A 17,856-nucleotide genomic window follows, 5' to 3' on the forward strand; every position below is an offset into this window, starting at 1 on the left:
ATTAAACCATGAAGGAAACGATTCCCATTGGATGAGGTAGACAAGTTAAGACATGGTAGGTGGCTGCGGTTTTTGAGAAATGCGCTGAATTGTACCTATAAAACAAGCCCAAATCAATGTGGATTTTTACTCGTTGACTTAACCACCAAGCAAAGCCAAAGGAAAAGGAGCCTGTAATGGAAAGTGAAACAGAAAAATAGAAGAGTGTGCGGAGAGGGCTGGGAAAGGCCTCAAAAAGCTTTGGGTGGTTTATTTGCTCTTCTGAACCTTGGCTAGAAATAGACATCTTTAGGAGAGCTATAAAGGTGGTCTGCCCTGAATAAAAATAAATAAAATTTAAGAAGCTAAAACCAAAGCAATGGTTTGCGGAGATCAGCCATCATCCTGTGTTGCTATGGACCATTCAAGGTCCATTTGAGTTGGCACAGGCCTAGGTGTGGATTGTGAAGTCATTACATTGCTGTTAGAGGAAAAGGGGTGGATTTTCTTTGATGATTAGAAGGTTTAGAAATCAAAGGAATGTAAACACATTAGCCTCCAAGTAATTCTTCCCATGTTAAAAGGAAATGTCAAATTAAGAAGTCTTTTTGCTCAAACACCTTACGATGATAAAAATATAACCTTCCTCCCTCATTTGTATTAAAGAATTTCCTCTCAGAAATCTTGTCTTAGCAACCGCTGAAATGAATAACGTAATCTATCATATATAAACTATAACCAATGTTTGGAGAAATTTGACGATTTCCAATTTTATGTTGTAATAACAGAAATAATTCATTTGAGAGAAATCCTTATTTAAATTTGGTGACTCAAACAAACAGTACTATTTCATGATCTGCTTGGTAATAGTCCTCTGTTCAAAATACAGCATAGTTACTGCTCTATCCCAAAGCTCTCTAAGCGTGATTTTTAAATAAGTGGGTATTAAACCCTTCTCTCATACAGCTAACTGTCAGAGTTATTTGATTTAAACCACTATTAAGGCTTTTGAGTTTTATTAGCTATGCTTCTTCCTCTGAAAAACCTGAGTGAGAGTTTTTCATTCCATTTCTCTGACTTGGAGACCTCATCCATGGTCACAGTGTCCACTATACTCCCTTTGCCTAATCCCTAATTTCCTTCAGTCTGCACCTACACCTGGAAATCTCACTGCTTCTTTACAGGGAGTAATGAGAACTTTTTCTTTAAGCAGTTACATTTTTCTTCCTTAGCCATTTCATTGCAAAAATAAATCATACCCACTTTAGCAGAAAATCTCTTGCTTTAATAATCCTACTTTGTAAACATGCCATTAATGGAAATGCAAGTTCAAAATCCATTAAACATTATAGTGAGAAATACTGTCTTCCCAGAGCTAAGGGTTTAAAATTTAGATAATGATGACACTGAGTGGTGACAAGTTTCCCTGTAGTCAATCTTATAAGTCAACATTTAAAACCGCTACGTGGATTACAGATAGATTAAAAAACCTCCAAGATTTGCTCATTCAATATGTTCCACAATCTTTATGTCTTAAATTATATATATAGAATGATCCCTTCCTGCAAAAGCAGCCTTTTTTTTTTTAAAGGAAAACACCACTAAAAATTCCTAAGAGGTAAACAGAGGTCCATGTCCAGAAATCGGCCCCAATTTAGAAGTCTTGGAACACTAGGAAAATACAGGTCTTTCTGGTCTTCTAGCCTGAGAACTGAGAAACTCTAAAATAATGCAGAGTTCTTAGAAGATAGAAACACTTCTCCCCTTTCCAGCTGAAAGGATGTTGTTTACATGATTAGAATTCCAGTCAACATTGGTATCGGAAACTATTTTGCAGTAGTAGACAAGGGAGTTCTCAATCATTCACATCATTACATTTCTATGTTTTCTCTGTGATGATCATGAACATTGCTCAGAGCAATGCTGTGATATCACAGTGGCTATTTATGATTAGATCATTTCATTGCATGCTTACACTTTTCATGGAAAAATGTAACAAATGTCAAAATATAAATCAGAAATTCTTGCTCCAAATAATTGCATAAAATTTGTTTTCAACCCCGCTTTTGGAATATTCAAAAGTTTAGGGTAATTACCAGGTTTGGTGTGTGTCACTTCTGGGCTGAGAGGGATTTTAGGTTTCAGAGAAATAAATTGTGTTTTACTGGGAGCTGGAAAAATAAAGAAACAAAATAATAAACAAATCAATATTTAGGCATTTCAGTGTCTAAAAACACAGAAGGAAAACCTAGAAATAAACTATACATTAAATGGAATGAACTCGTCTTCTTGGAAGATTTTGGAAATATTCCATTAAGAGAATATTTCATGATCCATTCACAGAGAAGTAGTTAATTTTCATCTTGTTTAGAAAAAACATTTCAAGAGTATATTTAACTAACAAATATAGCATTGCTACTAAATAGTCACAGTAACTACTCAAAGTAAAGATAGTTCTTATAATCTATGATTTTTAAAAATCAGTCTAATTATTTTGCACTCTTACTTCATATTTCTCAAGCTCATCCAAGTCTGAGCACTAGGGAGAAAAACCACCATGTTTTACAATTAATATTCACTGACGCACGTGCAGGATGTGCAGGTTTGTTACACAGGTAAACTTGTGCCATGGTGGTTTGCTGCACCTATCAACCCCTCACCTAGGTATTCAGACCAGCTATATTTTTATCAGCTTTATAAACTAAAAAGGAAAAATCTAAAATCATTCAACCAGTAGCTGATGTGCATGTCTTTTGCAGATGCAACAATAAATTTAAACTTCCTGCATACAGTTTTAGGGTGGTGTTTTTCTTTTTCTCCTAATATTTCCAGAATCTGTCACTTTGAGCCTGTCTACCTAAACACATTTTAATAATAAAAAAACTACTCTCAAAAAATTCACCAATAGGTATAATGCTATGATCTGAAGCATAAAGTAATTCTACTAACATTAAAATTAAAAATTCTTTTTCCAAATGAAGTCTGAAGTTGAACTTGAGAGTCTTACTAAAAAATAAAAGAAAAAGAGAACTATATACAAGATTCAACTTCAAATACAATGAGTGGATAGATGACAAGGAAGCAGCAATGGTTCAAAAGCTGGCACAGAATGACATCTGAAGGCTGAGTTCAGATCTACTAACTGTCGGGCCAGCTAGCCACAACCACAATAGCCATGGAGTTGGTGCACTCTCTGAGATGGGCCATACTGTTCAAATGAGCCATTTTGAATATCTTAACAGCTAACAGACATTACATAAAAGCTGGGGTACTGGATTTTCCATGGTGAAATGAAGCAACATGTTTACTAAGGACATATCATTATTACCCGGTGTTGTCCATGTAGGTTCAGGGCTTTTAGAAATTTTAGGTGTAATTGTTCCAGCACTTGTGGTTCTTTCTGGTGATGGAAAGGAAAAAAAAAATTGAAATATCCTAGAGACAATAAAAAGATATCCTCTAAAGAGGAACTAAATGATCCATTTAAAATCCTGCCATATTTAGTAGTCAAAGTATACAATGAGTAAAAGTTTTGAGGAAGAATTTTTAAACTGTCATAACAGTATACATCATACAAAATTACATTTATCTTATAATGCAATAAGCAAAACCCAGTTGGTCAAGCATGATTCTGAGTATATTGTTTGACAATGAAGAATTGACCTCCAGGTTAATAAGCATCTGTACCACCTGAAGTCTGTGCTATAATATATATGTTATTCCCTTCTCCTTTTCTTCCAAATCCTACATGTATTTTGGGGTCTGCATCTTCAACTCTTTCTTGGAGCATTTACAAAAATATTATAGTCTCAGAAATAAGTTATGTAAATGTATGTTGTGCTGCCATTTTTATGTTTTATCTTCTCAAGGATATAATCTATTTGAAAACCAGAGTCGCGTCCTCCCTAACTCAGCCATTGCCCTGGTGAAACATTGAAAACAGAGTAGGTACCAAAAAATAAGAACCATCACCCTAATGAACATTATAATAAACATGGACACCAAAAAAATGAATTACATGTATCACCCTGTATTGCTATGAGTGGGACTTGTTTCTAGGTTTTTACCAAAATTCACATGCAGAAATATAATTTTCAGTAAACCCCTTTTGGAGACATTTGAGTTTTGTTATTTTGCATTATTAATTATTCATCTTTAGTTAATCTCAAATTTTGTAAGGAAACTAACCTATAAAACATATCCTTTTTTTTTTTTTTCCTGAGATAGAGTCTTGCTCTGTTGCCCAGGCTTGAGTGCAGTGGTGCTATTATAGCCCACTGCAACCTCAAACTTCTCGGCTCAAGCAGCACACCATGCCTGGCTAATTTTTTAAACTTTTTGCAGAGACAGGGTCTCACTATCTTGCTCAGGCTGGTCTCAAACTCCTAGCCTCAAGTGATCCTCCTGCCTTGGCCTCCCAAAGTCCTGGAGTTGCAGGTGTGAGCCACTGCACCTGGCTATCCTTCTTACTATAGGAAGATGGACATTGTCTATCTGGAATTACGTATCATGTAAGGATAAAGAGACATTTACCAGGTTTGGTTCTTGGCGGTTTGGGCCGGGGGCGTCGTTTAGGTGTAGAAGGGATAGACGTAGTTTGCTGGGGAGCTGAAAGAAGATTTAATATAGCTTTGATAAATGATATTTTTCAGGGGTCAATCAGGTTGTACCTGTAAATTTGCAAACTTCAAGTACAAGAACTGCTTTATATTTCCTTGTATCCTTAGAATGTCCAGTACACCTTGTTTTATACATAGTAGGTGCTCAATAAACAAGGGCTGACTGGGACAAAAGGTATAAAATTTCTACATGAGAATTGAAGATATACATTGTTCAATTAAACATATCAGAAGTGAGCATCCTTGAGGCATTTCAGAACACAAGGTACAATTAAGAACTCAAAAGGATGACATTGAATAGCAGGAGAGAAGCACAAATAATGGAAATTTGGAACTACTTTTTTTTTTTTTTTGGAGACAGAGTCTCACTCTGTTGCCCAGGCTGGAGTGCGTGGTGCAACCTTGGCTCACTGTAACCTTGGTTTCCCGAGTTCAAGCAATTCTTGTGCCTCAGCTGCCTGAGTAGCTGGGACTACAGGCATGTACCATGACGTCCGGCTAATTTTTATATTTTGACTAGAGATGGGGTTCAATCATGTTGGCCATGCTGGTCTTGAACTCCTGGCCTCATGTGATCTGCCTGCCTTGGCCTCCCAAAGTGCTGGGATTACAGGCGAGAGGCACCACACCCAGCCCAGAACTTTAATTCTGTAGCTCTTTACTACCCCCACCCAAGAGTTAATGAACTTTGCTATTTCAATAATTTTCTGTTATAAAATGTAGGTTGTGTTACCTCTCTTTAACCATCTTTCTTCAACTTGTCCAGGACTGCAAAGCCTACTTGGTGCTCTCTATACTTAGACTACTTTGGGTAAAATACTTTGATCAAATGGTACCTAAGTGTGCTAAGTAGAAGGGAATGTATTTTGAAATAATTATCTATAATTCTGCTGCTATTTTCCAGCTGGTAAAGTTGAAAGAACAGTTGGAAGGAAACAATTCCTCAAAATATATAGTCATCAGGATTGTGAAAATTCTTTAAGGATAATCATAAGGCTAAGTAGTCAGATTCTTGGAAGAATTTCATGGTAGAGACTGAAGGGAAATATTTAGCAAAAACAAACAAAAGAAAAACAAAAGAAAAACAAAATTCTGAAATGGCCAACATGACTTGTCACATTACCTGTTTCGTCAATGCATACATAACTACATAAATGTCATTAGTTACCAGGTGTCGTAGGCTGCACTTCTGGACTGATAAAGATTTCCAGTTTTTGAGGAACAAATGGTGTTTCACTTGGAGCTGAAAGCACAAACACCCCATCCCATCAAATAATCCCAGTGAAAATGAGGTATTTGAAGAATTTTAACATGCTTTTAGATGGTATAAAGCACATGCCACGAGTACATGATTAAAGATGAAAAATGCATGTAGTCTTGAGAGCTAGTGAATAAAATTCTGATTTAAAGTAGGGAAAAGGATAGAATGATGATTGTTCAGTAGATGACTTCAGGCAGACTTGATTCATGGAAGTAAAGTGACACAGGCCACAAACGTGTGAAGTGAGATGGTGCAGGTGATGATGTCCATGCAGTTTTCAAAGCTTTCACAACTAAAAGGATAGGGAAAATATTATCTATTACAGCTCAAAAAAATAAAATAGAGCCCTAAATGGAACATAAAAGATGACTGCATTTAAAATATATAGATGTATATATTAAGAAATAGGATAGATAAATGATTAGATGTGATGGAATGAAATGGTCATTTGGAAGAAAGGCATTCACACAATTTTTTTTGATGGAAAATAAAGTATGATTTTTCTGTTAAAAACATTACCCAGTGTTGCCCTTGGCTGTTCAAGAGTTCTAGAAGTTTTAGGTGGGATAGAATCCAGAATACGATCACTTGTTGCTGTTGGAATAAATGTCAACATTTATAAAAGCAGTAGAAGGCCCCAGGAATAAAATACAAGTTCGTGAGTAATAAATTATGCCTCAAATGAGGAAAAATATCAAGAATACTTGAGGGCTTGCTGGCCCACATTTTAAAACTAGTGATACATTAGGAGTTGAAGATGAGCTCACTTTAAAAAACATATATACTTTAAATATTAGAAACCATGATTAAACAGTGTTTTATACATTCAACTGGTTTTCAACAGGTTTTTTTGGTTTCCTCCATTTTGTTTCATAATTGCTAACAATTCACCACTGACGTTCTATTTCATTGTTTTATTTTCTGCTCTTTAAAATTATTCATCTTTATTTACCATGACACAAATAATGTTACACATACAAAAAATATCAGACATATACCTATACCTGGCAGAAACCAGTCTTACTCCCTTTGAATCTTCTACAGTACCCAGTTTAGTAGGTGTTTGATAAACATTTGCTGAAAGGAGCTGTCGGACTGAGGTAACTCACTATAGATGGGTCAGTAATTGAATGCCAAAGATTAGACCCAATTGAACTGCTACAGCCAAATGAATTATGTGACTGTTCTACAGCAATGTTTCTCATATTAGCACTATTGACAATTAGGGTCAAATAATCTGTGCTGTGGGAGGCTGCCTTTGTACTGCAGGGGTTTAGCAGCACCCCCGATCTCTACCCACTAGATGCTAGCAGTGCTTCCCCAAGTTGTGACAACCCAAACTGTCTCCACATTAGCAAATATCCTGGGGAAGGGATGGGAGTTGAAAATTACCCCCTATTTGAGAACTACTGCTCTAGACAAAACCTCTAGAAACTCGAAGACCTTTTTATGATTCTGAACAATACATTAAGCTATTACTTTTCCTCAGTGGCAACCAAATCTATCGGCATCTGCCTTATGTGACAGAGCTTATTTACTGAGAGATGTAAAGAACTAATCACTCTATGGGAGGAGTGGGTAAAACACAACTCCCTGACACAGGTAGAAATTTCTCCCATGCAGAGCTCCAGAGGATACAATTTTCCACTCTGCGAAAAACTAAAGGAAGAACCATCAAGTGTTGGAACACCTGGGATCCAAAGACAGAATTGAGAGGCCATGTATACCTGTGTAGGACTCTGATATCTCAGGCTCATCTGATGTTGTAGGGCTTGAGAAAACATCATAAGTTGCTTAAAAAAAAAAAAAGGCAAGACAAGAGAGATGTTAATTTTGGTTAAATTTGATTAATTTGGAAAGATTACATGACATGTTGTAATGCTGGTTGAAGGATAGTTTTATGTAGGTGCTGGTGCATTTTGGCTCCAGGCTGCCAGCCTTGTCACTAACATGTAAGCACCGAAACTCGCCTTTGGTCCTTTTTGCTCTGAACCGCAGGATTTTATATAGTGAGCCCTGATGCTGGCCTCCAGGGTGATGAGAACATAGTGCTATATATTTATAATCATGCAGTGCCAGCTGTAAATCAAAGAGCTGCAAAGAGTATAAACATAAATAAAGTCAGATGGCAGTTTGGGGAGAGATTTCTAAAGAAGGAAAACAGCAGTCCCATTGAGGCAATTTGCCCAAAGTCTATTGCTTAGTCTTTCTACTTAGTAAAAGTTACTGTTACGATATCTTATGTATGGATAGCACTTCACAGTTTGCAGAGACTTTCTCATACATCAACTTATTGAACCCTCTTAACATCCCTGAGAAATAGGTGAGGTAGGAAGTAGCCCCATTTTATAGAAAATAGGAGGTTATCTCCATTTTTTAGATAACCAAGTTGGGGTTTATAGCATGAACCCATCTGCCAGTGGTCACACACTGAAATTGTCCCATCCAGTGTATTTTCCTCTCCTTCAGCAGGACCAGAAACAGCAGGGCTAAAACCAGGATTCTCTTTTGGCACCTTCCCCTCCTGACATGTTACCTAGAGGCAGCTTTCTGTGCTTCTCCATAGAGCCATGAGCCTTTCTCGAGTTTGGGCAGGTTTAAAGATAAATTTTCTATTCTGCACGAAGGAAAGTAGGATGAGCTTAAACACAAAGATTGACTTATTTTAATATGGGGATAATTTTCATGTTCACATAACAGTTGAACCTGCAAGCAAAAACAGCATCACAAAGTGTTCTCTTTCCTGTACAAACAGCTGTCACTGTGGTCACGAGGGATATAGAGAACACATGAATTATTATGAGGTAGATGTTGCTTTTCTTGTCCATTCAAAATGGCAGCACAGAACTCAAGAAGAAGGGAGCTCACAGGAAGACGTAGTCATTGGAGTTGCTTGTAATTCAATGACAGTTTAATGATTTTGAGCCAGTGCTGGTTGAAGCTGTAAGAAAGATAGTATCAGACCACGTGACATCCTCTGAAAGGAGATGGCATTTTATATTGTACTACATACTAAAGAGGCAGGAAATACATTGCAATGTGTGAAGGTGAATCTACTGTTTCACAAAATCCTCAAAAATAGCAAGAATATTGTGAGTTAAAGATATGCACACATTCTGAGACTGCATCTATTATATTGTAATGTCAAGTTTCCTTTAGCCTTGTTGTCATTTTAAAAGGTCAGATAAGAATGACTAATTTTTTAAAAGATTAATCAAAAGTGCCCGCAATTTCTGATCTTAAGCTTACTTTCAGCCAATTTCAAGTCATGGATCTGGCACGGTCAGCTCTGTCTCCTACAAAATAAGAAAAACTTTGCCAACTTGTATTTAATCCTCTCACACTAGGTAAGAAACTATGAGTTAATGGCTTTTTATTTCTATTGTTGCTTTTGAAAAATGTCACGACTGTCTTTGTTGTCCTAACTCCTAAATCTCCCTTCCATTTAGTGACATTGGACCAATTTTCCTATAGTCTGTACTTTGTTCCAAAAGATATTTATTCACTCTTTTTACCTATTTTTCATATTTACAATTTCTTTTCAATCAGGAGGCTCCAAGCCAGGCATCCATCTCCCCTCGTTATTCCCATAAGGCATTCACCGGGAAAAGAAGCCTTTCTTCCATCATCCTTTGGCAATTGTGGCTCAAATCTGGAAGTTTCCAATTTTCAGAGATCCCTTAACTTCCAAACATTTTATCAAATATACTTAAGACAAAAATAAGACATTTGCCAGCATACTTTGTTTTTAATATTTCTATTTCTGTAGTTTCCAAGAGTTGGAAACAAAAAGAGTGCCAAAAAGCCACATGTCACTAAAAGTTTTATGTTGTTTGCTCAGCTTTAAGCAGCACACCACACCTCGTTTCATTTATGAGTTAAACAAGATCTTTTGATTCAGAAGTAAAGAGATTGCCTGGGCATGGTGGCTCATGTCTGTAATCCAAACACTTTGGGAGGCTAAGGCGGGTAAATCCCTTGAGGTCAGGAGTTCGAGACCAGCCTGGCCAGGAGAGTGAAGCCCTGTCTCTACTAAAAAGAAAAAAAAAATACAAAAATTAGCCAGGCCTGGGATGGCGGGAGCCTGTGGTCCCAGCTACTCGGGAGGCACGAGAATCTCTTGAAACTGGGAGGCAGAGCTTGCATTGAGCCGATATCACACCACTGCACTTTAGCCTGCGCGACAGCAACTCCATAACAACAATAACAGCAGCAACAACAAAAAGAGATGTCAGGGGAAAGGACAGTGTTGAAATAGAGTTCTTTGAAAAGCTCCCTAACAATCAACGGCTCTTGATTTCTTTATAAAACCCTTCTATATACATGCCAATACCTGAGAAAAATTCATGAAATTGTTAGGCCTGGTTTCTAAAAGCTACAGTAGCTATAAAATTGATAAGTAGCCAAGGGTTAAGGGTGAACCCTTCTGTATGGTAGCCTGTAAATTATCATATATTATTACTTAGAGGCAAACTTCTATCACTATGCTTATTGTAGTGGGTGAAACGCTACAGCTATAAGACATTAAGCAGTATTTCTGATTTTGCATTCACAGAACATACATGGGACCAAAAGTTGTAGGTTAAATCTAATGCAACAAATAAAATAGATAATTCAATTCACAAGTTATAAAAGTCAACATTAGTTTATTTCAAAAAATAGTAATGACTTACAATCATAACTTTTACTTTCAGATTTTCCAGAGGAAAACATAATATGAAATAACTTGCACTACAATTTGCTATATACCTTCTTAAAACTGCTTTGTTAAATTATGTTTTTTTTTTTTTTCAAGATGGAGTCTTGCTCTGTCACCCAGACTGGAGTGAAATGGCAGGATCTTGGCTCACTGCAACCTCCGCCTCCCAGCTTCAAGTGATTCTCCTGCCTCAGCCTCCTGAGTAGCTGGGATTACAGGCATGTGCCACCACGCCTGGCTAATTTTTTGTATTTTTAGTAGAGACAGGGTTTCATCATGTTGGCCAGGCTGGCTTCGAACTCCTGACCTCGTGATCCACCCACCTTGGCCTCCCAAAGTGCTGGGATTACAGGCACAAGCCACTGCGTCCAGCCCTAAATTATGTTTTGTTGATAGTACATTTTAGTTTTACTTTGAAAAACTGACTAGATGCAAAGCCCCCAATAAAAATTCCCTGATACTGCTCTGGAAACACGTGATGGCATACAGGCAAACCATTTCAAATGATCAAGACTTTATCTTATCCAAATCCTCTGAATATTAGTAACTATGTGAAAACTTCCTTTTTAACATTAACTCTTAGACAAAAGTCCTCATTAATGGAGAAATTGTGTCTATCATGCTCATTATGCTCGTCACGACTTACTTAATCCAGAAACTGGTACATGGTGGATACTCAGCAGAATTAATCTGCAAGATGTCCATTACAATAAACAGTAACAGTGAGTTTGATGGTTGGGTAGCTTAAGCTCTTAGTAAGGATAACTTTCTGGCTTAGTTTGGAGAATAAATGAAAACATGTCTTTTAATTATGTTATGATGTGCAAGTGTGTACACACAAATCTCTTCCTCTACTACACAAATACCTGGCATACACTTGTGTAGACATACCCTGTCATGGAAATGGAATTCTAAAAAAAATATATGAAGGAGCAATGAGAAAACACAGCAAGTAGCTAGAGGAGAAAAACAATACCACACACAGAGTTCACAGTACCACTTAAATACGTTGATAATGCTTTCTTCAGTGAGTGGAAAAACAAAATACCTTTCTAGTTGGCCTTGAAATTTGTGAAAATATTGCCTGCAAGAAAATATTCATTAAACTGTTCATGAAATAAAATTAAAGGCTGAAGATATAAATCTCTTCAAAACAACAGTGAATCTACAAACCATCTGCTATACCTGAAATCTGTTTTCCTGCTCTCAAAGCATCAACACTACAACCCACTCCTTCGTTTTCTCCTCTTTTGAACTCAGTCCAGTTGGGTGGGCCAGATCTGTGCTAATCAACACCTTACAGGTCAGACAGATAATAAATGAGCATGTCCTTATATGTTTACTTCTTTTCAACCACTCTTAGCAAACCGCCTGCTGCCAAAACTTTCTAGCCAATCTACTACTCCTTGGGCATACTGATGACTGCAGCTTTCAAGCCTGGAAATGATATATAGGGCTCAATACATATGCAATTTACTCTAGTTCTACAAAGTACCGTAAGAATTTAACACTGAAAATAATTAGTGATGACCTGCTAAAGGAAGCTCCCAAAGAAAAATCTAATGGAAAAACTGAAGCTGACCATGCTTGATTCTCTCTGTCAAGGGAAGTCTCTAACAAGATAACTTTATATGGTTCAAGAGGAAATTATACCAGAATAAGTAGCAGCTTAGTAACAAGTAACAGTAAAGTTGAAGCAACATTTGGTTTTTCTGGACACTTGGGAGAAGAACAGGCAGGAGGATTTCCTAAGGATGAAAACAAACACTTCAAATTAATGGGTTTGCAAACATTGTCTTTATTTGCTTTTGAAACTCTCCTGGTACTCAATGATGGTCTTTTAAGGTTACAATTAAGTAAATTAAGGAGGCTTAACACTTATGGCATTATCAAACTAGAAACAAAAAGCTCATTTCCACATAACCCCCCAACCCATATTAAGTCTTTAGAAGTCATGCACATGCCCATCTGTGGGATGATAAATACATGGCATTTATGCTGCTTCTCCTTCCCTGGTGCACACAGAAAACACAACAAGTTGATAGTGGCATTATTTTGCTCATTGATCCAAGAAGGACCTCAGAGCCCAGTTTATAGAGTGATTCATGCTGCCACTGTAACTGAAGAGAGAGACTATGTGATATGATTTACCATCCTTGCTGTAGGGGTAATAGGTCATTAGGCTATTCCCAAGGGGTGGCACAACCTCTGAGTAATACTGCATGTCTTTTCTATTCCCAAACTTTTTTTTTTACGAGTGAAATGAAGACCCATAGATCATTTGGTATGATTGTATATATATAATGAGCTTAGAGTTTTTTTTCTTCTCTCCTCCTCATCTTTTATTAAGTAATTTAAAAGCATAATTGCTATTATTGATTATATGTAGCAATTCAGGAAGTTGGGATAAACAGTATGATGTGAAGGGGTGGCAGCCAATGCAAGATTTCACTGTATTAAGGAAATGAAAACAAGGCACCCCTTTATATATTGTGCATTATATTAAGTAATGTACACATTATTTCTAAGACGTAACCACCTGGTGAAAAATTTATACCTTATTTCCATTTTATAGATGGAACCAGTTATTTAACTGGTACTTGAGCTGGTTATTAACCTAGCTCTATCTCACCTTAGATCTCACAGATTTGTGATCACATTCACAACAAGAATAAGCTTCGGGACTGGGCTGGCCTCTCACAGATCATGTGATGTTTCTTATACACCATATCTGGAAGGCACATGGCCCCAGTAATAACATTTAATTTCCTCAGTTGTAAAGGCTGCTCTCAAATTTTCAGAGCAAGCTATATGTCGTTGCTTTACTTTTAACCTGGAGTGGTTTACTGAATAAAATATTAGGAAAGAAATGAATGAACCTAATTTTTCCCCCCTCTAACCCATTCAGAATTAAGTTCCTCTTGTATCACTTTAAGATAAAAGACAATATTTCTGCCAGTTTCTAGGGACTTTGGAAGTCTCAATATGATGGTATATAATAGCCCCTTGAATCTCCTAGAAGAAAATTGCTATGCAAACACAAATTATTGTATTCCAGTAGAGAAATGATCCAACAAGCACGTGCACATACGTGCACTTGCACAATTCATCTGAATGGAAGACACTGAGAACTTTTCTAGTGCTTGCTCCTTAACAACACTGAGATTATAGTTAACTAGCTACTTTCCAATAAAACATGAACCAATTTTATTGCATCATCAGAAAGACTGACTTTTTGTGAAATATTGTCACAAGCAGTTAAGTTCTAAAGCGTGGTCAACTTCCTTTAGATACAAAATTTATAATTAATTTTATATTCTGATACATAATTATAGAGAAGATTTTCATGATTACCTTTATATATTTTAAGGAAAGTTAGATTTGCCAAGAGAATCAAAATCAATCAATTTCATTTCAACATACTTTATAGAAGGTTTAATGCAAAATGCAATTCCAAATAATGAAATCACAAAATGCAGCACTAATGACAGATCAGGACAAATAGGCTGAAAGCAGGAAGAATATATTTGATGACTACACATTTCAGATTTCCTGGGATATTCCAAACTTCAAATATTCTGTCCCCTGGTTGCCAAAAACTATTGAAATGACCCAGGAATTTCAATATTCAGTGTGCAGGTTAGAATTTTCATAGAGTCTTTTATATCCAAGAATGGTACAGAAATCTTTTTGAGTACACATATTCTGATTTTCTGATATAGAATATGTTGAAAACAAATCCAGAAAATAGTAAAGCAAAATAAACTTTACAAAAAGTACGATAAATCTCATTTAATGGTTGATAAAGAGAAAAGCAGCCCCTGGCATCCAGATGCTGGTCTAGTACCCACAGGTAGGCTGTGGTGTTCTCCTGTTGAACATCAGACAAGACCACTCTGTGATCATGAGGGATCAAGACAAAAACAAAACCAGTCTCTAATTATGTGGCACACAGACAAAAACATGAACATCACCCAGAGCACAAACATTACCCTCCCCACCTTCTGGCTAATACGAGTAGATGTGGCTTCTCAACCAGTCACAGCTTTAGCTTCCCTCTGCTGGCCTTGCCTTCTAATTAAGAATTATGAAGACATTCAGTCACAGAATTACTCCCAATTTCTGACTGCATCCAATTCAGAGCAAAGTTTTACTGCCTTGGACCCTTTCCTCAATCATTTAACAGAAGACAAACTCTTACAATAAGTCTTTTCTATCATATTCTAAGAGATCCCCCAGTTTATCATGGTCTGTGTTCTCCATCATTGTAATAAGTAAATGAATGTAAATTTGTTCAACTACAAGTGTGTTCTGCTGGTCGTTGGCTGAAAGGAATTGATATAGTAAATATAGATGCATCATACCCCAACAGAGAAAACAGAATGTGCTCATTTGGCTGTAATAATGTCATTAATACCAGTTAAAAATATTAGGTTGGTACAAATGTAATTGTGGCTTTTGCCATTAAAAGTAATGGCAAAACCATTAGAAGTGATGGCAAAAACTGCAAATATGTTTGCACCAACCTATATAATGTTTCTTTAAAAGATATTGCAACTAAAAATGGGATTCATGGTTTTGTGGACCACCATTTAAACACTATCTCTACCTGTCTCTTTTCTCAGTTCTTAAAATAGTTGCTTTAGGAAGCTGTGTGAGTAATTGGAAAATAAAATACCTATTATGTATGTTGAAACTAAATGGGAAATAGAACGTTAGTACACATGTAAATTTGCACAAAATCAAAAGAAACAAAGGCTGAAATAAAAGGGCTATATAAATATACCGCTCTTTAAATCACAGATAATACATTTGTTATTAAATTTTAATTTGAAATTTAACATAAGTTAGGAAGATGCCACAGAGCACTTACACTAGAAATGGAAGCGTTGCGCATTAGCAGAAACAAGAGATATTTAACTACCCACTGTGAAAAATTGATTTGAGGCCCATGGTGCTATAATCAACTACACCCGATGATTCTTACTGGTACCATGTAAAAACATTATAAACTACATCGATAAGGTAGCGCTTCTCAAACTTTAATGTTCAATACAAAAATTAGCCGGGCATGGTGGCAGGTGCCTGTAATCTTAGCTACTCAGGAGGCTGAGGCAGGAGAACCGCTTGAACCCAGGAGGCAAAGATTGCAGTGAGCCGAGATCGCACCCATCACACTCCAGCCTGGGCGACAAGAGCAAACTCCATCTCAAAAAACAAAAACAAAAACAAAAACTTTAATGTTCATATCGCCTGGGCATCTTGTTGGAAAGCAGATCTTGTTTCAATAGATCTAGAGTGGAGCCCAGGTTCTGCCTTTTCAACAAGTTCCCGGGTGATGCCAAATGCTGTTGGACTGAGGATCATGCTAAGTAGCAAAGACATAAAAATTAACTGTTATAAGGCAGGATGGGAAGCTTCTAGGGCTAATGTTAATACGTGCAATCACATACTGTACTATTATTACAGTTTTTGACAAGGCTCAATTCTTTGTCTAGAGAGGGTTGGGAGTCCTCAGTTGGAAGTTCTCTGGCGACCTAAGGTTGCCCTGGCAGTAGTGCAGCAGCTGAATAAAGAGTCAGTTTCCTGCTGCATTAGCCGCTGCTCATACTCCATCAGGGCAAAACCAGAATATTCCTTTTTTGAATTAAAGGCAAAAGAAACCTTTCCTTTATTTGCATTTCATATATCACGTATTTTCATCTCATTGTAACTCTGTAACCTTCACATCCCAACATATTCTCCCCACTCCCCAATGCTTGGTTCAACTCAAGCCTTCATATATAACTCATATGCCAGGCATTAAAGCCTCAAAAATGGTTTCCTTGATGTTTTGGTTAGTTTGATCTTGAATGTTCATAGAAACCAAACACTAGGTATTGCTTAAAGAAAACCCAAAAGAACCCCATGTTCCCCATGTTATAACCCAAAAGCTAAAAGATGAAAGGGATCTAAAAGTTTATCTAGTCCCCAAATCCCCAAAGGCACTTGGCTCAGGTGCTCCTGAGGGATGTGGAAGTCACAGCTAGGGCTGTCACGATGCAGCAGATAAACCATCACATATGCCCCTAGACTAGTTGTTGCATCATAATTACAATGCAGCTGCACCTGGGTGATGGCTACTGAAACCAGAGGCTCAGTATGAAATTCGACTCAGAACCCAGATTTTAGACTCAGGTAACTTGGAATGCTAAAGGGGTTTTTGCACCCACTTTAGTTAATTGCACTAGAATTTTAGAGTCAGTGACTAGGGAAACCAAGACTTAAATACGGTTTGAGGCTTCTCTGGATAAGCGAACAACCATGGCCAATTTTCAAGTGTGTTCCCACTTAAGGAAACCAGCGGTGACTATAATAGACATATTCCCTTAATTTGACATCATCTTCTATCTTTTGCAGATATCTGAGCCCATTACATGTACTAGAGAAAGGATAATTTCACCAAGATCTATGAGGGCTCATGCTCATCCTTTCTCAAACCCAGACCTCTGCTGGACTCTGGAGAATACCACAAAACGCTGCTGCATTTAAGTTCATTACATGAAACGTCCAACTTCATTATACACTATATGATATGTACCCCAAATAAAGTCAAAACAACTAGAAGATTTACAAAAATTAAAATACAAATAAGCAAAACACAAAAATCATGGAAGTAATCATAAAGGATGGTTTCTGAGGTCTTCTTATAATTCTCATATGCTGAATACACTCTCTAGTTGACTGCTAGGCAACCAAAAGATGTATAGAATTTAATTGAGAAAAATTTTTTTTTTGTAAAAGAAACATATCTCAATGAATTTTAATGGTGGAACACAAGAATTCTCAACAGGAAAAAAAAAAAAAAAAAAAAAGCCAGTTGCTACAGTTTGCAAAAGAGGAAACCAATACCTTCTGAAAGTAGAGAAAAGTAGCCGTCACATGGTTACTAGGAGAGCGAGGCCTGGAACCAAGGTCTGTTATTAACCGCAAGGACCTGTGGTCTCTCCTACATATCCTGCTGTACTTACAAATTTTAGAACTTACTATACTATCTTCACATAGTAAGCTCTTCAATGTTTATTTAATTATTTTGCCAAAAAGAAGCAAATATTCCCTGCAAGAGACTATGAAACTCATACTGTTAAATCAGACCCATGCTGATGCTTCTTATTTTGGTACTGCTTTCCTGTCAATAAAGAGATCTCCATCAATGAGCCAATTCATAGTTCATGTTCTGGCCACATTTCTAAGATGTTATAGTATCCAGAAATTAGAACATGTGTCTTTAAAACATTCAAAACCATTTTGCTTTTCTA

At 36.9% G+C, this 17,856-nt stretch overlaps 1 protein-coding gene across 50 annotated transcripts in view; it reads right to left on the reverse strand.

The window, feature by feature from the left end:
• The window catches only part of ABI3BP (ABI family member 3 binding protein), a 255,252-nt gene that overhangs the window by 96,126 nt on the left and 141,270 nt on the right, over positions 1-17,856 (reverse strand). For 45 of the 50 annotated variants that reach the window (XM_054479900.2, XM_063661552.1, XM_054479887.2 and 42 more), the window contains 6 exons: positions 7,587-7,652; positions 6,379-6,453; positions 5,767-5,841; positions 4,513-4,587; positions 3,308-3,379; positions 2,076-2,150 (listed from right to left, as the gene is read on the reverse strand). In XM_054479900.2, the coding sequence (XP_054335875.1) occupies positions 2,076-2,150; positions 3,308-3,379; positions 4,513-4,587; positions 5,767-5,841; positions 6,379-6,453; positions 7,587-7,652 (438 nt within the window). The remainder of the gene's footprint in view (positions 1-2,075; positions 2,151-3,307; positions 3,380-4,512; positions 4,588-5,766; positions 5,842-6,378; positions 6,454-7,586; positions 7,653-17,856) is intronic. The other 5 variants (XM_063661543.1, XM_063661535.1, XM_063661527.1 and 2 more) reach the window with 1 other exon arrangement.

This window comes from Pongo pygmaeus, chromosome 2 (genome assembly GCF_028885625.2).
Source record: "Pongo pygmaeus isolate AG05252 chromosome 2, NHGRI_mPonPyg2-v2.0_pri, whole genome shotgun sequence".
In the NCBI taxonomy this organism is placed as follows: Eukaryota; Metazoa; Chordata; class Mammalia; order Primates; family Hominidae; genus Pongo; species Pongo pygmaeus.